This window comes from Protopterus annectens, chromosome 5.part0 (assembly GCF_019279795.1).
Source record: "Protopterus annectens isolate FY-2018-M chromosome 5.part0, PAN1.0, whole genome shotgun sequence".
Taxonomy (NCBI): Eukaryota; Metazoa; Chordata; order Ceratodontiformes; family Protopteridae; genus Protopterus; species Protopterus annectens.
The window spans coordinates 1,517,742,245-1,517,766,244 of NC_056735.1; the positions used below are offsets into that span (position 1 = coordinate 1,517,742,245).

Consider the following 24,000-nt stretch of genomic DNA (forward strand, 5'->3'; position numbering starts at 1 on the left):
TGGGTCCCTGAGAAATGGTCTCAGGATCTGCTGTAGGATTTTTAAAGAGGAACTTGTGAGAGTCAGGTACCCTGTAATACTATCAGGTTTTCTGGGAGCAGGACGTAAGGTGTCAGGGGCCAGGCCAGATTCCGAGAAGGCATCATCTATAATGTCCAGTACAGGAGGAATAGCTAAAGGCCTGCGTTGAGGCAGGAGTAAGAATTCCCTAAGCATCTTTTTGGAATCAGAGTAATCCTGGTTTTCCCAGCGGAAATGCTCCCTAAGAGTATGCAAGGTTTCAACAAAGGAGAAATCCTCTGGGGGGGGGGAGCAGAGGGAATGGAGTCCTCTGCATCAGAATCCTCATAGGTAGATAAGGGAAAATCCTGGTCATCAGAAAAAACAGAAATTTCAGAATCCTGATCAGAAGGAAAATCAGTTCTATGTCTCTTAGAGGGAGAAGGGTGGCTTCCCCCTGATTAGAGTAATAAGGTCTTCAGCCATTCTTATTTGTTTTTTAGGCATAGGGGCCTGACCATGCAGTCTGGGCATCGGTTTTCTGAGCATGGATCGAGTTATAGGCCTTGAAGAAGGAGATGGCGTCAGTTTAATATACAAGTCAGTAGGCCTGAATACACCCTCAGAAGCCGTTGTCTGCACAGCGGCTCCAGACCCATCCAAGTTAGAGACATCCGCAGGTTCCACAGTCGAAGAATCATCTCGCGGCATACCGGACTCCAAATGGGTCTCAGTAGAGGCCTGCGAATCTGAAGTAGCAGGTATCAGGGGCTTCGAAAGCGCCTCACTGAGTACCGGCGAACTGGTGACTAGCTTAGGAGAAGTGTCGTCGGCAGCTTTGTACCTATGCGGTGTGTAGTCTTCATCTTTGCGTTTTTTCAGAATGTCTGTAGTCTGGTGGCTTACCGAAGCCATTTCTGGATAATTGAACAGAGAACCAAAATATTTAGATGCGAAAATGAACAGACGACCAATAGAACGAGGTTTGAATAAGGCACAAAACCGACAACGAGGTACATCGTGGTCTGGGGCCTAGGCAAGGAATGCAGTACGAATGAAAATCTTTAGGAGGTATTTGCTTTCCACAAGAAATACAATTGTTAACTTTTACTGACATCGGTTTAGAGCAAGAAAAAGGTTTCCCAACGGGATACTTAGCTTAGTTGAATACTTAAGATCTGAAACTCCAAAACGAAAATTTAAGGAGTCGGCCGACTGGCACTTGCGAACTGCTTCTACTTCGGGCACTGCACGGCATGAAAGACTGATGCAATGGCATCGGCTGCATGCTTTATACCCCTGACTACCTGACGTCATGGAAGATGAAACAGCAATCGACGCAGGACCCACGACTTTGATAATCAGGCCGACTGAGGGCTACCTGCAAGCAGATAACCCAAATGTGATGACTGCAACAGTGAAACACGAAGAACATCAGCCTGTAATGATGTGCGACCCCCCCCCCCTCAACGGCTACACTATTAGAAGAACAAGTTAGTCTTTGGGTAACGCCTCAGTCACCAATGACAAGAAAAGGCAGTAAAAGACTTTTAGAGATGTCCTAATACAAACTTAAAAATGCAGCAACTGAAAGACATTATAAAGACAGGCCCAAGCCAAAATCATCAGTAAAAAAAATCTCTCTTACTTTTCTTTCAGAAAGAATTAAGTTGCTTGCAGGACTATATATGTTCAAAGCTAAAAAAAAACAGTTTTGAATCAGCAGAAAAAAACAAATACCCTAGAAAACTCAAAATCATATTTGAGAACATTAAATGCAAAGAAAAAGAAAGAAGATGTTTTGGCTTTGCAAGTTAACTGAAATGGAGCAAGTAGTTCAGAGTTACACCATATGTAATGTACACCATAACAATTCTAATGAAGACTGGCTAACAGTTGCTTTCAAGATCATGCATGGGAGTCATGTAAGCACAGATTTGTTCCATTTCAAAGATGATGTGTATATCAAGTGCGGACTACCCCAGTTTCCTGAAATAAAGTGACATATGTAAGTGCAATTGAGATCAATGTATTAAAACACTACATTCTCAAGAAAGGCGATATGTGATGTCATATCCAGTAATGGTCAACAATGCACAATTCAGGAATTTGGAAGAGCTGTCCATGAGGGTAATTAAGACGCACTACATTCATGGCACACTATCCTTAGTGCAAACAACTTGGAAAGAACCATCCTATGAGGAATCCTGTGAGAAACAGCTGCACCAAAAGCTATGAGGACTGTCATCTTGCAATTTAGGAATGTACAAATACTCTACTGCAAGGACAATCTCTCAGCAGTTCAACTGCTGATGGGCAGAAGCCTGAAAACCGGGATACATGGTTGAACAATTTTGCTGATGCTGAAAAAAATCAAAATATAGGAAATTCTGGAAGAAACTGATACAGAAAGAAATACTAGTATGACAAACTGCAGAAAACCACCAACATCTCAAATTGGAGACAATGTATGAATCCAAAGTCATGGTAAAGTCTGCAGCCAGAAGCTAACAGCACAAGGTCTTATGCTGGTTCACTGCTAAAATTACCTGACTCACTCAGACTCGGAAAGTGCTTAACGACAAATGCATTTAAAGGAAAGCTTAAAACCTTCTGCTTGTCCAGGTCCCCAGATACATTGCATGTCATCTTTTACTGCTATGATCATCCTGCTGGAAATGCGCACAGATTCTGCTCAGTGTTTTATATTTTTATCCGAATAAGACTAAAATTGTTTCACCAGTGTTTTTTTTTTTTTTTTTAGAAACTACCTTGGTTTTGAAAGAAAAGATCAGCTTGCTGCTTACTAGACCAAATACATTCAATAACAAAATCTCAAAGCAAATTGAACTGAAAAAACATAACATACCAATGCAAAGCACTTCTGGGCCTGTGCTAAAGCAGAGTCTGGTCGAAGTCTGATACATTCATCAAAATCTGTAACGGCTTCTTCCACTTGGTCAAGCAAGATCTTTAACTGTGGGTCAAATAAAGATCATACTTAATACTCTGAAATTAAGGGGAGTTCATAAGACATTAGCCAATGAAAGACACATGCTCGATCACTCTTACTGCAATAAAGGAAAACTAGCACTAATGACGTTAAAGTGACAATCGTGAAATATATCATTACATGATCATACATTGTTATTGAAATATGCAAAACTACACAGTCTGAATTTTTCTAAATAAAAGTTCCTTTAAATATAAGCAATGCATTACTATTTAGATACTATGCCCATGAAAGTGTAATTGTGTTTACAATTTGTTTCAACAGGTGTCTGTGTTAAGAGACTGCCACTGCAGTTGTTGTCTTTTCTTCAGAGATTTACCCAGATGTCCAACTTCCACAATGACCTCCACAGCTTTCTTTAAATGCCCCTGGAAGCACAGCTCTTCCCTGATCAACACTAGACTGACACTTGGTATAAAGATAGTGATATCCCTGAACCCTTTGTTAGTCAGCTTTACAACAGCTAAAAGTTGAACAGTCTAGGAGGAAGCAGACAGGCAATACAGACTACCCTCCTCAAATGGCAGGGTGGGCAAAGTACAGTTGTGTACCTACCATAAATGTAGATGTTCGAGTGTATTCACTGCTGCAGTCATTACACTTGGGTTATCCTGCTGGCAGGCTACCCGCAGTCGGCCTGAATTCCAAAGTCTTGGTCCGGCATCGGTTGCTGTCGCCTCTTCCCTGACGTCAGTGCACCAGGGATATAAAAGATGCAGCCAATGCCATTTTCTTCAGTTTTTCTTGCCCCAGATGTCAGGTGTCCCCAAAAGGGTAGGCTAAAAATTATGCCATAAAAAAGCATGCACTAAAATATAACATTACCCTCATTTACACGCAAATACACCACATAGGTTGCATAGAATAGAGAAGTACAGATAATTCTCAGCAAAGAAAGGGGATGGTGGGTGGGTAACCTAAACTGCAACAGTGAATACATTCTAACATCTACATTTATGGTAGGTACACAACTGTACTATGCTCATCGTGTTTCACTGTTGCAGTCATTACACTTGGGATGAATCCCAAAGCTGAGGTTGGCTGGGCCTAAATAGAATTAGGAGTGGCTATGAGGCCCTGCAGAACTGCAGTGGCAAAGCCTGCTCTGGATTTAGAGTAGAGAGGTAAGTGGTAGTGCTTAGTAAAAGTGTGCACTGAACTCCAGTTGCAGCCTCTAAAATGTCTTTGGTTGGTACTCCTCTGAGGAAGGCTGCTGAAGTGGCTGCTGCTCTGGTTGAATGTGGCCTAATGCCCTTAGGCACTGATTTGCCATGTTGTGCATAGCAGAAACGAATGCAGTGACCTATCCATTTTGAAACAGTCTGCTTAGAGATAGCTTTTCCTTGTGATCCTGCAGCATATGCCACTAAGAGCTGCTCAGCCTTTCTGAAAGCTTTAGTTCTGTTCAAGTAGAAGCGTAGCTGCCTGTGAATGTCCAAAGAATGTAGGAGTCTCTCACCCTTATTCTGTGGGTTTGGATAAAAGGTAGGCAAATGAATGGTTTGGTTAAGGGCCACACTGGACACTACCTTAGGCATAAATGTCAGGTTCGTCCTCAGAGAAACCCTGTCTGGATGGAACATGATAAAAGGTTCCACAGCCATGAGTGCCTATAACTCTGAGACTCGTCTTGCGGAGGTTATTGCTAGGAGCAGAGCGGTTTTCCACGATAAAAACTTTATCTCAGCTGTATTGGCTGGCTCAAATGGCGGCAGTGTGAGTTTTTCCAGGATATAGTTGAGGTCCCATGCAGGTATTGGTGCTCTCCTTGGGGGTGTTAAATTTTTGGCCCCTCTGAGGTACTGCCTTAGCGATTATGAGAAAAAAAAAAGAGGTGGTTCCGTATTGTAATGAGCTGAAATGGCAGAGGCATGAATTTTAATTGATGAAAAGGATAGGCCTTTGTCCAGCATCTCAGTTAGGTATTGCAAAATCTGAGGAATATTTGGTACAACCATGTTAATTCCTTGTGCCTGGTTCCAAACGCAGAATCTCTTCCATTTTTCTGCATAAGATTTTGTGGTACTGGGCCTCCTGGCCTCCAAAATAACATCCATCACTGCTTTAGAGAGAGAGGTGTGTTCTGAATGGCTACATTATCCGCCATGCTGCCAGATTTAGGGTCCTGAGTTGGCTGTGCAGGATCCGATTGTTTTGTTGGGTCAGTGAGTGAGGAATTAGAGGTAATGTCCAGGCTGGGCCTTGAGACAAGCTCTTTAGGACTGGGTACCAGTGCTGGTGGGGCCAGTCTGCGGCAATCAGAATCATTTTTGGCTTCTCTTGTCTGACCTTTAGGAGTACCTTGGGGAGGAGAAGCAGAGGAGGAAAAGCATAAACTGTTAGGGTTTTCCCAGCTGAATGATAGAGCATCCACTTTCCATGCTTGCTTGTGATAAGTCCTTGTGCAAAACCTCTGTAGTTGACAGTTGTGGGGGGAGGCAAATAGATCTATGTCTGGGCATCCCCATTCCTTTGTTATCATGCTGAAGACTTGTGGATCCAGTTTCCACTCGTGGGGATCCGTGAGGTTTCTGCTTAGTTCGTCTGCCAGAGTATTTATCTTTCCTGGCAGGAATTGTACTTGCAGGTGTACTTGATAAGTCAATGCTGTGTCCCACAAAGTCATGGCTTGTCTGCAGAGGGGGTAGGAATGTGTGCCTCCCTGCTTGTTTATGTACCACATGACTGTAGTATTGTCCATCCTTATCAGTAGTTGTCCTGGATGAAGTAGATCCTTGAAAGGTGTCAGGGCATTCTGAACAGCTAGCATCTCTTTTTGATTGATATGAAGATGCCTTTGGCTTGTGGGCCATGTGCCCTGAATACATTTTCCTGCCATGTGGGCTCCCCAGGCATAATCTGATGCATCTGTTGTTACCGACTGTCTGGCTGTGGGTTGGCTGAATGGCTGTCCCTTGTTGTGGTGACAGGCCTGTGCCCACCATCGAAACTCCTGTTGCAGGCAAGGAAGGAGGGTAATTAATGTTTCCAGGCTATGGCAATGTTGAGTCCAAACACTTTTTAGATACCATTGTAGTTTCCTCATATGCAGTCTGGCATATGGAATTAGTAGAATGCACGATGCCATGAAGCCCCAAGGCCTGCAGAATTTTTCTTGCAGGTAACTGGGTCTTTGTTGCAAACATTTTGAAGTAAGAAATCAGTTGCCTTTGTTTGTCTGGCATGAAATAAGCCATCTGGGCAATTGTATTTAAGCTTGCACCCAGGAATATTATCTCTTGAGAGGGTACTAGTTTTGAATTATTTTCGTTTACTGTGTACCCTAGGCAAATTAATAATCTTTTTACAAACGCCAGATGTTTCGTAAAATGTCCTTGGTCTCTGCTTGAATAAGGCAGTCATCCAAATAAGGATATATCTGAATTCCTCTTTGTCTGCAAAATGCAATTACTGGTGCCAGGCATTTTGTGAAGACCCTGGGCGCAGTAGATAAGCCAAAGGGCAGTGCAGAGAATTGGTAGTGCAATGAGCCAGCTATGAATCTGAGGTATCTTCTGCAAGACTGGTCTGATTGGTACATGCAGGTATGCCCCTTTTAGGTCCAAAGTTACAAGCCAAGCCTTCTTGCCCAGCATGGGCAGAAGGTGCTGCAGAGTCCACATTTTGAATTTTGGAACGTCCAGAAAAGTATTTAGAATAGACAGGTCCAGTATTTGTCTCCAGGCTTTGTCCTTTCTGGGTACCAAGAAAAGTTTTGAGTAAAATCCTTGTCCCTGCTCTTGCTGTGGTACTTGCTGAATGGCCCTCATGTCCATGAGGAATGAAACTTGTTTTTGCGCCTCTGCCCATTGATTGTGTGGCAGGGTCTGGCATACCTTTTGCCCTTGGCATGGAGTGAAAGTGGAACCTGTAGCCCTGGGACACTATATTCAAGACGCATTTGTCCTGGGTGATCCTGTGTCAATTCTGAGAAAAAAGTGCTAGTTTCCCCCCCAAACGGCTGCCAAAGAATAAGTGCTTGGTGCTGGCAGAGGAAAGTCACTGGGACTGTTTTCCTGTATGGCTGTGATTTGTCTTCTCCGCTTTTGGAGGTAGAAGCACCCGACTGTTTAGGCCTGTATGAGTCCTGGGGCTGGGGTCTGCCTCTGGGGCATCTGTACCTGCCTCTTTGTGGCCTGTCTGACACTGGAAAGGACCAATTCTTTGTAGGCCAGTTCCTGCTAAATCTGGGTGGCTGTACCTGTAAGAAATCCTTTACTGTTTGCATAGATTTCGCTTTGTCCTCCATTTTTTTCAACGCTTCCTCTCCTTTAACACCAAATAAAGTATCATGCAGAAATGGAGCATCTAATAATTTTGCTTTAACATGATCAGGCAGATTCTGTTCTGTTAACCAAGCATGTCTCCTAATGACAGAAACCGTAACTGCGGCCCTGCAAGAGGCCTCCAGAGAATCAAAACCACATTGCAATGTATGCTTTCCCACTTGCTCAGTTGCATGCAATAAATCCTGCATTTCCTTATTTTCTGCACAATCACAATTAGTCAACATTTTCTGTTTAAGTAGTGACATTAAGTATTGCTGATATTTAAGCATATGAAATTGACAGTTTAATGCCCTCATAGCCAAAGTAGCAGAAGTGTAAACCTTTTCCCCCATCTGCCCCTGAATCCTTATCAGAGGGAATTGGATTTTTTGCAGTGGAAGCCTTGACCCCTTTGGGAGCCTGAGAAATGGTTTCTGGGTCAGCAGCAGGGTTTTTATAAAGAAATTTATGTGAATCGGGAACCCTGTAGTATCTGTCTGGTTTAACAGGGGTAGAGAGTCAGGAGAAAGGCCGGACTCTGAAAATACATCATCCACAATATCTAACACAGGGGGAATAGCAAGAGGCCTGTGCTGAGGTAGTAAATGGAAATCTCTAAGCCTTTTCTTTGATTCTGAGTAGTCTTGGCTCTCCCAGTGGAAGTGCTCCCTCATGGTATGCAGGGTTTCCACAAAAGAATAATCCTCAGGAGGAGAGGCTGAAGGGATAGATTCTTCAGCATCAGAATCCTCATAGGGAGGAAGAGAGTATTCCTGCTCGGAGGAGTCAGAGGAAATGGAAACCTGATCTGAAGATTCATATTCTGTCTCTTGCCTAGGCCTCTTATCAGGAGGGGGATGGGAACTCCTGATAAAGGTAATTAGGTCTTCGGCCATTTTGAGCATCTGTGTCCAGGACAATGCTGTACTTGTTTCTTTGTCTTTAGAGCTGCTTTAGTCTTTGCCTTTGAAGCTGTGGTTGGCTTAACATATAACTGTGTAGGTCTGAAAACACCCTCAGAAGCCGATGCCTGCTCAGCAGCTCCGGACCCATCTGAGGGGATAGTTTACGAGTGTCCAATGCCTTGAGTATCCAGAGGCCTAGTTGGCTCCACGTGGGAGTCGGCAACGGCCTGTGGCTCTGAGGCAGCGGGCGTCAGGGGCTGCAAAAGTGCCTCACTGAGAACCAGCGAACGGCTTAGTGGTAGCCTCGTCATCGTTTTTGGACCTTGGATGCCTGTCCTTTTCTTTTTCCTTGCACTTTTTGTAAACTCCGGTCAGCGGTTCCGATGGCATTATATGACTGAATCTTCGGCCAAAGTAATGAAAGGCAAAATCGCACTGACGCTTAATAGTGCGTTGGTTAAATCTAGCGCAAAACTGACAGCTAGCAACGTTGTGATCAGGGCCTAGGCAAGGAATATAGTAAGAATGAAAATCCTTATGAGGTATTTGATTCCCACAAGAAATACAATTGTTAACTTTTTCTGACATTGGTCTGGAGCAAGAAAAAGGTTTCCCCAACGGGGTACTTAGCTTTAATGAAGACTTCGGATCTGAAATTAGTCTTTGAAAATCTCAGGAGTCGGCCGACTGGCACTTGTGAACTGCTTTTGCTTCGGGCACCACGCAGCAAGAAAGACTGAAGAAAATGGTGTCGGCTGAATCTTTTATACCCCTGGCGCACTGACGCCAGGGAAGAAGCGACAGCAACCAACGCCGGACCAAGACTTTGGAATTCAGACAGACTGCGGGTAGCCTGCCAGCAGGATAACCCAAGTGTAATGACTGCAACAGTGAAACACGATGAACATCACTACTGAGAGTTGCTCCCTGGGTGTACATTTCCATTTTATGCAGGCAGAAGTAATCCCTTGTACAGGGGGGGGTTAGTGGGAAGGAACCTGCACTGCAGCATTAAATAGAACATCTGCTGATATGCAGAGCTGCACTATATTCATCATGGACATAACTATAACAGCTGTGTTCCTTAGTTCAGGAAAAAAAATACAGCTCACTAAGGTATACAGCAATCATTGTACTATGGCAGAAGCGAATGCTGCCCTAGTCAGACTAATATTCAGTATCAAGTGTTTGGAGGAGGAGTGGAACGAGGTCGATGTCACTGTCTCACAAACACCTTAGGTTGTGGCATTGTTAAAGAAGACCTGAGTAACAGTTACAGTCTTGGAGCTTCCAACTTTGTTTGCTAACACAGCAGAAGGCTATGCAACCCATTACCTAGGAAGCCTCTCTTTAGAGACTGGGAATGATTTTTTTTCCTGGATGTACAAAAGCAAACTGCTACCTGTGATGCCGTTTGCCCTGGCAATGTAATACCAAAGCAGCTGGTGGACATCCAGTAGGTGTAGTATCCACTTCTAGTATAAAGGAGGGAATACTCCTCAGTATGACCCAGTGCTTGTGGAAGACCATATACAGTTCTTTAAACGTGACAGCCTGAAATGCATGTTTATGACATAGCTACCAAGGAATTAAAGGATGTAGAAGCACTAGAACCAGGAGACAGCGTCAACTACTGCAGTACAAAATTCAAATCACTAGAGGGTAGGATCAGTTTCTTTGGTGATTTTTACGTTGAGAACCCTCTTTAGAAACTGCTTTACCAAAATGTGTGAGGACAGTGGGTGGGGGGGATTAAGTCTCACATGAGACACACAAACCGCTGATGTATGCAACATGAAGTACAGTTGCAGCTCACCATAACTGTAGATGTACGAGTTGATCAATGTGCAGTACTGATTTTTGGGTCTTCCTGTCGAGAAGAAGCCTGCGACCATGCCAATTTCCAGAGTCTTTATATCATTCCTAGATGACGGATGTCTGAAGACTGACATCTGGATGCCTGGGTATAAAGACGCCCTTAGCTCCACCCTGATGTCTTTCTAAGCAGTGATCAGTCAAGTTTGAGGCCGGAGGACAGCACAACCTCCCCAGTTGTATCTAAATTTAAGTGGGAAGGGGGGACACAGGAGGCAGAGAGGGGATGATGGAGATGAGAGCACTATCTGCAGAAAAATTCCTCTACCCCTGCACCCAGTAAGGGGAGACACATGTGGTCAACAGATAAAGGGTCTGGAGGGTGGGAGTATGAACTATAACATTTTCAATTACATTACGTGGGACACAACTATACTACATTCTTCATAGTCAATGTTGCAGTACTGATTCTTGGGAGGACTCCTAAAGCTAAAAGTTGGGTGGTGAGTCATCTGTATGACTTTAGAAAATAAGATTTCTAGGATGGTAGAAGCGAGATCTGCTTAAGGCCTGAAGACATTGCCTAGTTTAGTATTTTGTAAAGGTGTAGCCGCTTCTAGGATGGCCTAGGTAGGAACTCCATTGAGGAAAGCAGGGGTAGTCACCCCATGTCTGCTGCAGTAGGCTTTAATATGCCCAGCTAAATCCTTCCATGGTGTGAGTCTCAGAACTAAATGCAGTTAACTATCCATTTAGAGATGGTTTGTTTGGAGACAGGCTTGTCCTGTTGAGCCTCTGTGAAAGCCACCAGCAATTGCTCTGTCTTGTCCTATTACCACTTTTTTATCCTGTCTAAATAGTACCTGACCTGCCTGTGCATCAAGGGAGTGGATGACTTGTGCTGCCCTGTTCTGTGAATTGGGGTAGAAGACTGGCATGTGGATAGTCTAGTTTAAAATATATTGTGTTACCACCTTAGGCATAAAAGATGGGTTTGTTCTGAGGATGGCCCTATCCCTGTGGAAGTCCATGAAAGGTTCTTTTCACATGAAGGCTTGTAGTTCAAACTCTCCTAGCTGATGTAACAACTATACGGAAGGTTGTCTTCCATGTGAGCATCTTTAGAGATGCAGTGGCAGCAGAATAAAATGGGGGGGGGGGGCAATGTTATTTCTTTTTTAAACACAATTTAGATCTCATGCTGGAATGGGGTTCCTTCTGGGTGGTCTCAAATGAATCATCTCTTTTAGAAAAAGTTTCATGTGGAGGTGCGAGAAGATAGGAGGAGCACTTTGCAGGCAAGATGATACTACAGATGCATCTACCTTAATTCTGGAATAGGAAATGTCCTAGGCTAAAGAGGCCTGATAAGTACTTCAAGACAAGTAATCTAATAAATATCCATGGCTACCAGCAGCTAGTCCAAATTCCAACTAGATGTGATAAAAAATCTAAAAGGGAATCTATCCTTGACTGGGTCCTAACTAACAACCCCACATTTTACCTGCACGCAGGCAGTCTCCCAGACACCTTAAGTGACCACAACATAATATACCTTATATGTAGTAGAACAAACATATGCAAAACTACTAACTATATATTCACTAGAAACACACACAAATTCTTTCCCGAGGTCCTCAACACTTTACTCTGTAACTGTGACTGGACTCCCCTAAAAACCCTCCCACTTGACCATATTTCAACAAAACATTTCTACAACACCTAGACACTGTCGCTCCATTGCACAAAATCAAGGTTAGAACCTCTACAAACCCCTGGCTCAGTAAAGAAACCAAACAAATCCTCAAGTCTAGAGACACTGCCTGGCTTTACTATCAAAAACACAAAGAAACACAAAGCCTAACTAAGTACCAAGAACTGCGCAACAGTGCAAAAAATTGCATTAGACTGGACAAAAAATCCTACTACATGACATTACAAACTAAATACCAAAACAATCCCCAACAATTGGGAAAAATGTAAACCAGCTACTAAAACCCACCCAAAAGGCTACCCCCAAACCAACCACCCCTGACACTAAAGTTCCCATTGAAACACAATTCATCTCCCACTTTATGAACTCAATTCTATCCTTAGGATCACAGGACAGTTCCTATCTCACTCCCCCCCCAGCCCCCAACACAAATAACACTAATACAAGCTTTACCCTCAAAACAGTTTCCACCACTTCAATCAAAAGCATGCTCTCAAAACTAAAAACCTCATCAACAGCAGCCGACCTACTCCTCAGCTATATCTTGAAACTCACAGCAGATGCTATTGTTATCCCAATCTCCACTCTCATAAACAGATCAATTGTTGAAAACTACGTGCCCAAACTCTGGAAAATATCCAATGTTACACACATCCATAAAGGCGGGACCTCCACTGAACTTAACTACAGACCCATTGCTTTACTCTCCCCCCTGGCCAAAATCCTAGAAAAATGCATCCATACCCAGATGCTAAAATATCTCCTAGACAGCAACATCCTATCACCTACTCAGCATGGTTTCAGAACTGCCCACAGTACCACTACAGCCCTCCTCTGCTTCACAGACACAGTAAACCATCTCAAAAATGAAGGCCTGCACGTGTCAACTATTTTTTTGGATATGTCCAAAGCATTTGACACAGTCTTGCACCCAATCCTGCTAAACAAACTAAAGCAATATCACCTATCAAATTCCACTCTTACCTGGTTCCAAAGCTACTTAACTGACCAGTACCAAGCTGTGAAATAGGAAAATTCTCTCTCTCCTCGGCTGCCCATAACTATAGGAGTCCCACAGGGTTCTATCTTAGGACCACTACTATTCACAATCTTCACAAATGACCTCCATACCTCCACACAGCATGCATCTATCATTCAGCATGCAGATGTCACTATCTTAATCTGTGCTGCACAAAACATTCCCACCCTCCTGCAAACAACTCAACTAGCATTCGCTGACATTGAAAATTACCTTACCAAAGCCCAACTTATCCTCAAATCCAAAGAAAATGATTATAACCAGTTCTAACAAAAACAGTGATGATAATCAATTCACTATCTACTCCACAAATGCTACTCCAATCGCTCCAGTGGCACAAGTTAAGCTACTGGGAATAAAGTACAGTTTTGTACCTACCATAAATGTAGATGTTCGAAGATCCACATTGCTGCAGTCCTTACACTTGGGTAGTCCGCTGTCCTCGGTCGGCCCGAATATCAAAGTATAAGGCTGACGTCGGTCAAGGCGCATTTGACTGACATCAGGACGTCAGGGTACAAATGCGCATGACCGACGTCATATCCTCAGTCTTTTCTTGCCCCAGATGTCAGAAGACCCTAAAAATAAAGGTCAAAAACCAAAAGACAGCAAACCAACCACCAACCTTCCTAGCACCAAACATATGTACAATATATACAATAAACAATATACACCCAATTGACCACCCAACCCACACAACCGCCTCTAACAACAGAGGGAAGGAGGGAGGTAAATTGGACTGCAGCAATGTGGATCTTCGAACATCTACATTTATGGTAGGTACAAAACTGTACTATGTTCTTCATCTCACATTGCTGCAGTCCTTACACTTGGGTAGAATCCCAAAGCAGAGGAAAGGGAGGATGGCCAAATTATAAGGAAGCAGGAGCTGCCAAAATGCCCTGCAAAACAGCAGTGGCAAAACCAGCCCTGGATTTAGAGTAAAGTGGTAGGTGATAATGCCTGGAAAAAGTATGCACTGAACTCCAAGTAGCTGCCTCCAAAATATCCTTAGTTGCCACCCTCTTAAAAAGCTGTTGAAGTGGCAGTAGCCCTGGTGGAATGAGGCCTAATCCCAGCTGGAACTTCCTTGCCATGATGGGAATAACAGAAAGCAATGCAAAACCCAATCCACTTAGAAATAGTTTGTTTTGACACAGGCTTGCCCTGAGAACTCAAAGCAAAAGAAACAAATAACTGCTGAGACTGCCTGAACCCTTTAGTTCTGTCCAAATAATAACGCAACTGCCTGTGTACATCTAAAGTGTGCAAAATCTTTTCCCCATTATTTTGGGGATTTGCATAAAAGGTAGGCAAATGAATAGTTTGGTTTAAAGCCACACTAGAAACCACTTTAGGCATAAAGGAAGGATTAGTCCGTAAAGATACCCTATCCTTATGGAAAATCAAGAAAGGCTCAACTGCCATAAGGGCCTGCAACTCAGAAACCCTTCTTGCAGAGGTAATAGCCAACAAAAAAGCAGTCTTCCATGATAAAAACTTTAAGTCAGCAGTAGCTGCAGGCTCAAAAGGTTGTAGAGTGAGTTTCTCCAACACAAAATTGAGATCCCAAGCAGGAGTAGGAGCTTTTCGTGGGGGTCTTATATTCTTTGCCCCTCTAAGAAATTGCTTGAACAAAGGATGAGAAAACAATGGTGGGTCACAATCATAGTGAGCCGAAATTGCTGCAGCATGAACCTTAATAGAAGAGAAGGACAAACCCTTGTCCAGTAACTCAGTAAGATATTGAAGAGCCACACTTAAATTAGGCTCAGAAACATCAAAATCCTTTGCTGCACTCCAAAATAAAAATCTCTTCCATTTTTCTGCGTACACTTTCCTTGTACTAGGCCTTCTAGCTTCCAAAATAACATTCAAAACTTGTTGTGGAAGTGGAGGCCCACTATGGTTCAAAACAGAATATGCCAGGCTGTTAGGTGCAGAGAGTGAAGCTTGACATTGAGCAGATGACTGTCCTCCTGAGACAACAGGTGTGGAATCGTAGGCAAAGGCCATGGAGGCTTCCGTACCAGGCTCCTCAGTAATGGGTACCAATGCTGTCGAGGCCAATCTGGAGCTATTAAAATCATCTTTGGCTTGTCTTGTCTGGCCTTTAGTAGTACCTTTGGGAGGAGAGGCAGAGGCGGAAAGGCATACACATGAAGATTGCTCCAATTGAAAGAAAGAGCATCCACTCTCCAAGCTGTTGGATGAAACCTTTTTGTGCAAAACTTTGGCAGCTGGTGGTTTAGTGGGGAAGCGAACAGATCTATGTCTGGAGTTCCCCATGACACTGTCAATTTCTGAAATACATGAGGATCCAATTTCCACTCGTGGAGATCCATAATTTGTCTGCTCAACACATCTGCTAAGGAGTTCTGTGCTCCCGGCAGAAACCTTGCCTGAAGATTTAGCTGTAAAGTGAGAGCAGTCTCCCACAAAATCATCGCTTGCCTGCATAGAGGATAAGAATGTGTTCCGCCTTGCTTGTTGATGTACCACATGACAGTTGTGTTGTCTGTTAGAATCAACACCTGCCCTGGAAGAAGTAAATCCTTGAAGGCTATTAATGCAAACTGGACTGCTAACATCTCTTTCAAGTTGATATGTAGATGTTGTAGTCTGGCAGGCCACTTGTCTTGTATCCACTTTCCATTCAGATGAGCTCCCCAAGCTTTGTCTGAGGCATCTGTCGTTAAAATCTGACTCGCCTCTGGCCGGGTCACAGAGAGTCCCTTGTTTAGGTGACATTCCTGAGCCCACCACAAAAATTCCTTTTGAATGCAAGGTATTATTGGAATGACAGTGTCCAAATCCTGGCAGTGCTGTGTCCATACATTTTGAGATACCATTGTAGCTTCCTCATATGCAGTTTGGCATTGGGAAGCACCAGAATACAAGATGCCATGAACCCTAAGGCTTGAAGGACTGTCCTTGCAGTCAGCCCGGACTGATGAGACAACTGATGAAAGTAAAGGGAAAGATTCTTTTGTTTGTCCGGGGTCAAAAGGCCATCTGGGATGCTGTATTCAGTCTCACACCCAGAAAGCACATGTCTTGAGAGGGTACTAGACTGGACTTTATTTCGCTCACAGAATACCCCAGGCATCTTAGCACTGCTATCACATAATCCAAATGATGAAGAAGCTCGTCCTTCCTTGAGCCAGAATTAGGCAATCGTCCAAATAAGGATAAATCTGTATTCCTTTTAACCTGAGGAAAGCTATCACTGGAGCCAGAACCTTCGTGAACACTCTGGGCAGTAGATAAGCCAAAGGGCAATGCAGAGAACTGATAATGAGAAGTCCCAGCTCGAAAACGCAGATACTTCCTGCAACTCAGTCTGATAGGAACATGAAGATAAGCCTCCTTGAGATCTAAAGTTACCATCCAATGATCTTTGCCCAGCAGAGGTAAAAGCTGCTGTAAGCGCCAACATTTTGAACTTGGGAATGTCCAGATAAGTGTTGAGGATAGATAAGTCCAAAATTGGTCTCCACGTGTTCCCTTTCTTTGGTACGAGGAACAGGCGAGAATAAAATCCTAGGCCCACTTCTGGCATAGGGACCGGCTGAATGGCCCCTAGTTGGAGTAACAGAGAAATTTGCTTGTGAGCCTCTATTCTTTGTGTAGGAGGAACGCCTGGCATGCCTTTGAAAGGAGGTAAGGTATGGAAATAAAACCTGTAACCGTGGTGTATGATATCCAATACCCATCTGTCTTGGGTAATTAAACTCCAATTTTCTTTGAAAAGTGCCAACCTTCCTCCCAAAGGGGCTGCCAGACGAGAAGGCTCTGGCAGCTGAAAAGGTAGGTCATTGGGTCTGTTTACGAAAGGACTGACCCCTGCCCTCACCTGAAGACTGTGCAGGAGAACTCCCTGTACGAGGCCTGAAAGAACCCTGAGCTCTGCCCCTACCACGCCTAGATCTACCCCTAGACTGGGAATCATAAGAAGGATACATCCACCCCTTAGTAGGCCAATTTCTACTAAACTTTGGAGGCTGAACCTGCAAAAAATCTTTAACAGTCTGCATAGACTTAGCCTTGTCTTCCATTTTCTTTAAAACTGTCTCAACAGGAGAACCAAACAACACATCAGATTGTAAAGGAGCATCTAAAATCCTTGTTTTAACATGGTCAGACAAATTCTGATCCCTCAGCCAGGCGTGCCTCGAAGAACTGACCCAGTGGCAGCCACCCTAGACGAGGCCTGTACAGCATCAAAACCACATTGCAAAGAATGCTTACCCACCTGTTCAGAAACATGTACTAAATCTTGCAATTCTTTACAATCAATACCTTCCGCCAGAGCATCAACCTTAGACTTCAATTGTGAAAGGAGATAGTTTTGGTATTTTAACATGTGAAACTGGCAATTCAAAGCCCTCATAGCTAGAGTGGAAGAAGTATAAACTTTCTTTCCCCATCTGTCCAAAGCTTTGGCCTCTTTGTCTGAAGGAACTGGATTCTTGACAACAGAAGCCTTAACACCTTTAGGGCCCTGACTAATAGTTTCTGGGTCTGCCCTAGGACTCTTAAAAAGATACTTATGAGCTTCAGGCACCCTGTAATATCTATCAGGTTTAACAGGAGCAGGAGGCAAAGAATCAGGATTAAGTGAAGCCTCTGCAAAAACATCTTCCACCACATCTAAAACAGGAGGTATAGCCAAAGGCCTATGCTGGGGCAAAAACAAAAATTCCCTAAGCCTTTTCCTGGAATCAGAGAAGTCCTGGCCTTCCCACTTAAAATGCTCCCTCATAGAATGAAGAGTTTCTGAAAAGAAAAATCCTCAGGAGGAGAAGCAGAAGGAGTAGAATCATCCACATCAGAGTCAGAATAAGGAGAATACTCCTGCAAGTCTTCAGCCAAGACTCTGAAACATCCAAGCCTGCTCAAAACTCCTGGCTCAGGCTCCACCCTAGGTCTCTTATCAGGAGGGGCAAAGAACCCTAATCAAAGTAATCAAATCTTCTGCCATTTTAAGCATATGCTTCTTGGGCACAGTTCCTGAAGAACTAGGGGTGACACCAACTGAAGCTAAACCTGGCCTGCCCCTGGGAGAAGCCTTGGCAACAGAAGGAGAGGGCCTAACCACCTTAGGAAGGGAGGGGAGTAAAGTAACCTGAGAAGCCCCTTCGGCCTGACCTGCCTCCTGAGAGGCCACATCCTGCAATAACAAAGTCTCTCCCTGGGAACCCAAAGAAATCTCCGGTGGAACCACCGGCTCCACCGACACCTCTAAAGAACCGGCGTCCGGTACAGACGGTTCTTCCAGCCTAGGCTTAACTGCTTTGTCCTTGCGCTTCTTCGAAGAAGCGGGCGGAGCATCCGACGGCATTTTATAATTGCACCGCTTCCCAAAGACTAACCTGGCACAATCCAACCTTCTCTTTATAGTGCGTTTATTAAATCTAGCACAAGAGCGACAGCCAACAACGTCGTGCTCAGGCCCTAAACAAGGAATACACAAAGTATGATAATCTCTATGCGGTATCTGTTTCCCACAAGAAATGCAATTATTCACTTTTTCTGACATCCGGTAAACCACTGAGGCAAGAAAAAACCAAAATATTCCCCAACGGGGTACTTAGCCAACTTTGACTCGGTCTGAAACTTCGAAAACGAAAAATCTCAGAACGCCAACCGGCACTTGCAATGCTGCTTCTGCATCGGACCATGCGGCAAAAAAGACTGAGGATATGACGTCGGTCATGCGCATTTGTACCCTGACGTCCTGATGTCAGTCAAATGCGCCTTGACCGACGTCAGCCTTATACTTTGATATTCGGGCCGACCGAGGACAGCGGACTACCCAAGTGTAAGGACTGCAGCAATGTGAGATGAAGAACATCCATAGACTCCCACCTAAAATTTGATAGTCATCTCAACTTAACTATTAAAAAGCACATGCCAAACTTGGATCACTCTACCGTATCAAACCATTTCTTACAAACTTCACAAGATCAGCCATTGCTCGCTCCCAACTTCTATCTACCCTACTCTATGCATCTCCCATTCTGACTAATCTCAACAAAACTGAACTAAGCAAAATGGAAGCCTGCTATAACAGAATTGCCCGCTTTGCTGCCAATTGCTCATATAGAACTCATCACTGTACTGCTTTGAGACAGGTCCACTGGTTTGAACTGCCCAACCTCCTAACCTACAATCAGCTCTGCCTCTGTCATTTGCTGTATTACTTCCCCAATAAGTGTCTTGCCCTCAAAAACCTAGTACAACATCACTAAGCCAAAAGGCCTCTTAGATCATCAAGCAAACTACTACTAGAAGTCACCAACAGCTACAATATCTTTGAAGATGAACTATATAGTAGTTCAGTGGCTAAACAATGGAACTCTGTCCCCACTAGCATTCTAAACACATCACCCAAAGCCTCTTTTAAAGACCTCATCAGGCAACATCTCAAGCAAAGTTGGCAGTGCCAGGATTGCTCCCCAGGCTAGTGAAAGCGTATAAGGTACAAATACTAAACCTAGAGTACTTGATAATAGTTTTCAATCTTACTCACAAACACTGGATATGTGTACTATGCGTGTATTCTGCCCAAGTTCCAAATTTCAGCTGTACACCACAAATCTATTAATTACCTTTATTTTTAAATTAATATTTTTTGTTTGTTCTCTCCACTGTAACTGTTGATGTGCTGCATACCACTGTAAAAACATGTCTTTTGTAATTTGTGTGTATACTGATCATGTCTAAATAAATAAATGTATCTGTAATTTTTCTATGTGGAGCTTTTCTCCCCGGGCCTCTGCTGAGAAAGGGCCTTTTCGGCTCAGACAGACACCCCCAGTTAACAAATGTAAAATAAAATAAAAATGAACAAAGACTAAGCTGATGTCTGCTTGAGCAAAGTTAGTATCACTGTTGTGATACCAGGTGGAAAATCTTTTCCATTTTGTCAAGTATGATTTCCTGTTATTGGGCTTTCTTGCTTCCCTTACAATGAACAGCACATCCTTGGGATAGGATGTAGCCCTAGGTGTCAAAACCTAATCCTCCAGGCAGTTAACCTGAGGGTGGCCAGGTGGGACTGGAAGACAGACTCCCTTGATTTGGCTGAGGAGAGCTATCTCCTGCTGTAGGGTGTGTAACCTCCCCTCACGGAGAGTCAGAAGGAGGTAGCGTCCCTGTTGTCATAGCCAGAAGGGGACCACTAGGATCATGCTGGGTCTGTTCACCCTGATTTTTGTTAGTACCCTGAGGATCAAGGGTGATTCAGGAATGTATACAGTAGCCAATTTGTCTCTGTTAAGGAGAATGCATCTATTTTCCAAGCTCCCACCTGTTCAGTTCAGGAGCAAAACATCTGCAATTGCTTGTTTTGGAGAGAGGTAAACAGGTCTACTGAAGGGGATCCCTACTGTACAGACAGACCCAAGATGAACTTTCACTTTTCAACATCCATTTGTTGGGGTCTAGAAGGTCCCTGCTCAGAGAATCTGCTAGAGTACTGGTCTGGTCTGGAATATAAGAGGTTATGAGGGTCAGCCCTATCTCTTGAGCCAGCATCCAAATTCTTCTGGCAAGGCTGCATAGAGGGTAAAACAAAGATCCCCCTTGTTTATGTACCACATAACTGTGGTATTGTCTGGCTAGATATGCAGTATTCTTGGGCTTAAATTTTGCTGAAAGGCTTTTATTGCCAGGTAGACTGCTAGTAACTCATTTTGAATTATATGTGGCTTCCTCTGCTGTAGGGACCAAATGCCCTGCACCTTCAGTTGTCCTTGGTGGGCTCCCCAAGCTATGCCTGAACTGTCCTTTGTAACAGTCTTGTCTGCTTCTGGCAAAGTGAAATTTGCCTCTGGGTTCTTTTGTATGGTGTTCTTCCACCACAGGAGTTCCTTTTTCAGGCATGGAAGGAGAGGCAGTAAGGTTTCCAGGGGTAGGGAGTGATCTTCCCACACTTTTTCAAAAGCCAATGAAGATTCCTAATGTGCAGCTTTGCAAATGGGATCATAAGAATGCATAATGCCATGTGTGATGATGGGGTATTGCCATCTGTGCCAGGGAGAGTCGGGCAGTGCAGGTGTAACATATTTCAGCATAGTTAGCTGGAGTTTTGTAAATAGTTTCGTGTCACTTGACTGTCACGCTGACTTGTACAGATGCTTGTGTTAAAAATGTATCAGAAGTGTTGTTACAACTGGTTAAATTCATATGCTTAAACAAAGAATTTTGGAAAGGAAGAGCAGACATTTTTGAAATTGTTCCATAATTTTTAAATACTGCAACAGATTTTAATATAGATCAGACTGTATACTGTACTAGAGTCAGGTGATCAAATGTGATGTCCCTTTATAACCAGCACTGAGAGGATGGAACTCACAGAAGCTTGTTTTATTTTCTTTGGAACCTAACATAAAAGATCTATGTCAGTTACCAAAGTCAGTAGTTGTTAGTTCGGTTGTTAGAAGTTCATCACCTTGCCTTGTGGAAGCAAGCATCTCAGCATCTAATCTTGTCTTGCTGCACTAAGTTAGCTTTAGTTATTCTTCAGACAGTTAGGAAATACAGTGAGATTAGTTAAGTATTGTTTTTCTGCATCTGTTAGAATTTGTCCAACTGTGTTATTTTTATTTCTCCTGTGACTGAAACTCTGGTGTTTATTGTTCTTAGACATTTAGTATTCTCATGTTTTCTATTTTATTATTTATAATTAAATATTTCTATACCTTTCATTGTGGCTGGTCTTTTAGAGAATATTTTTAACATCTTGCAAGTACTAGTGCTTGTCTTAGTGATGCCTTGGCCATTCTGAAAAATCTGGCTGCTTTGGTTACACTCTAACATTTATTAAAACAAACTCACTGCAGCAAAAATAGAGAAATACACACTAGATGGAACTGGTATTAAGCGCTTTCGTCCTTTAATGATGCAAAGAACTTCATCAGAATACAGCAACAAGGAAAATATGTTGCAGAAATACATGGTAATACACTTAAGATTAAATGTGCAAACAAACTTAACACTGATTTTACACAGTATAATTGCATACCCTTGCAAATGCCCGAGAGTGGTTGACTGGTGGCAGCATAATTACCTTATAAGGGTACAGTTAGTAAATCTGTACCAGCCTTTCCCAGGAATTTGTGTGTGAAAATCAAATACCCAGGTGTGGGTGCATCACCTACTTGGAACTGGAACACAGTGCTCCAAAAATGAGCCTTGTTTGGGATCGAGAGAGAGAGCGGTCTCTAATCTCAGGTCTGGAGAGTGTTCCCTGTGTGCTCTTGGGGCAAACTGTGTTTTATGCAGAGAGCTGTATCTAAAAAATACTGCTTAAATTCATTCCTGTTTTTAGTGACCATCTCTCACCAGTGCCGGTGGTGAGGACTGAGGCTCCTTGATTACTGGCTTAGGGAAGAGAGGCCGTCACACCATGTACCTCACAGTATCCTCATGAATCATCTTTCAGAGATGAGCTACTTTGAAAGCAGACCAGTCAAGTAGCCTGTCAAGAAAGCAATTTTGTCTTGGGAAAAGAAGGCTTTCTGCTGATCAGAGTCTATGAGAGCTTCCAGAAGAGGATCCTTGTTTGGGAAAGAGTTTGGGATTTTTGAAGAATAACGGTGAGACCTACCTTCTGAAATCAATCTATGGTAATCTGTAAGTTGTCTATGGTCTCTGAAGTGGATTTTCCCTGAATGAAACAGCCATCTAAGTATGGGTAAATATGAACCCCTAGAATTCTGCAAGGTGCTGGCAGAAGAATTAAGCAGTTTGTGAAAACTCTGGGAGCAGTAGACAGCCCAAATGGTAAAGCACAGAACTGGAAGTGGGAGCCTTTTGCTGCAAATTACAGGCACTTTCTGTGAATGTCTGCTACAGAGACATGGAGGTAAGAGTCCTACAACTCTATGGTGACCATGAAGGCATCTTGCAAAAATCATGGGCAGTAATTTCTGTAACATATATGAATGCTGAATTCAGAGAATTTGAGGAACTTGTTTAGCATGTAGAGATCCATGACAGGCTCCAAGTTTATTTTTTTCTTGGGGCTAGAAACAGCTCTGAATAGAAGTTTTTTCCATCTTGTCCTGGAGGGAAAGGTTGGATGGATTCTTGGTGAAGTAGCTCACGGGGATATGTGACAAGAGGCTTTCTTGCTCTTTTTGTGGTTTTGGAATGCCCAGGAAAGGTGGAATTTCTCTGGATTGAATAAATAAGATAACCCTTTTATATAATGCCGAGGACCCACTGGTCCCTGGTGATGGACTTCTCACTGATTTTGAAAGGATAGCCTTCCTGCCAGAGGTTTGGAAGGGACGGGAAGGAGTGGGTGGCTAGAACATAGTCACAGTTACTCTCTGTGCTAGGTGAGTTCTTTGCATCCCCCTGCCTTTTGAGATTGTTCTGTTTTCCATCTCCTAGACTGTCTAGGTCTTAACACAGGGAGGCCTGAACTTGTCTCGTCTAAGTGAGAAATGGCAAGGTTCTAAAGGGTATTTCCTGTGGTACCTTAAGAGTCCAAAACAGGTAAAATATTTTCGCAGTTGTAATTTGCTTTCCTTTCAGTTTCTCAAAAACTTGTTAAGCATGGGGACCAAAAAGGAATTTCTTGTCCAATGGGGTATACAGTAGTTCAACCTTTACCTGAACAGATGGGGGCTGGGTCCTGAGCCATGCAGGTCTGCAGATGGCATAACACGCGGGCACCTGCTCTGCAAGAAGTAAGGTGTCAGGGCCACTTTTTAGGGAGTATCTGGAGACTAGTAAAGCTTCTCTGGCTATCTCTTGGATTTCCATGGATAAGGTTCTATTTGTAATAGTCTTTATCTTACCTGGCATTTTGACTTGAAGAGAGTCAAGATACTTTAGCATATGGAACTGACAATTCAAAACTCTAACTGCCATGGTGGCAGAGGCAGTTTTTTTTTTTTTTTTTTAACCAAAACTGCCTAGTAATCTACTTTCCCTGTCATTACACAGGGATATCTTGATGGTCCTTTTGGTACACCTTTTGTGGATTCAGTGGACACAGCAGAAGGATCATTCATTATTGGGATTTTTGTACAGCAGCTTGTGAGATTCATACACACTGTAAAACCTGCCTGGTTTCCTAGAAGCAAGGGTTGGAGAGTCAGGGTGTAGTGCAATATCTTCAAAGACATCATCCAGTACTAAGTGTACAGGAAGAACAGACAGTGATCTGGATGAAGGTAGGCTTAGCAGTTCTCTGTAGTCGGTCTGGGCCTGGAATAACTGCTTAC

General features: G+C 43.4%; 1 protein-coding gene across 1 annotated transcript in view; it reads right to left on the bottom strand.

The window, feature by feature from the left end:
* TOMM70 (translocase of outer mitochondrial membrane 70) overlaps window positions 1–24,000 on the bottom strand; it is a 766,277-nt gene that overhangs the window by 162,709 nt on the left and 579,568 nt on the right. Inside the window, exon 8 of the mRNA XM_044071328.1 lies at window positions 2,870–2,977. Coding sequence (XP_043927263.1) covers window positions 2,870–2,977 — 108 coding nt within the window. The remainder of the gene's footprint in view (window positions 1–2,869; window positions 2,978–24,000) is intronic.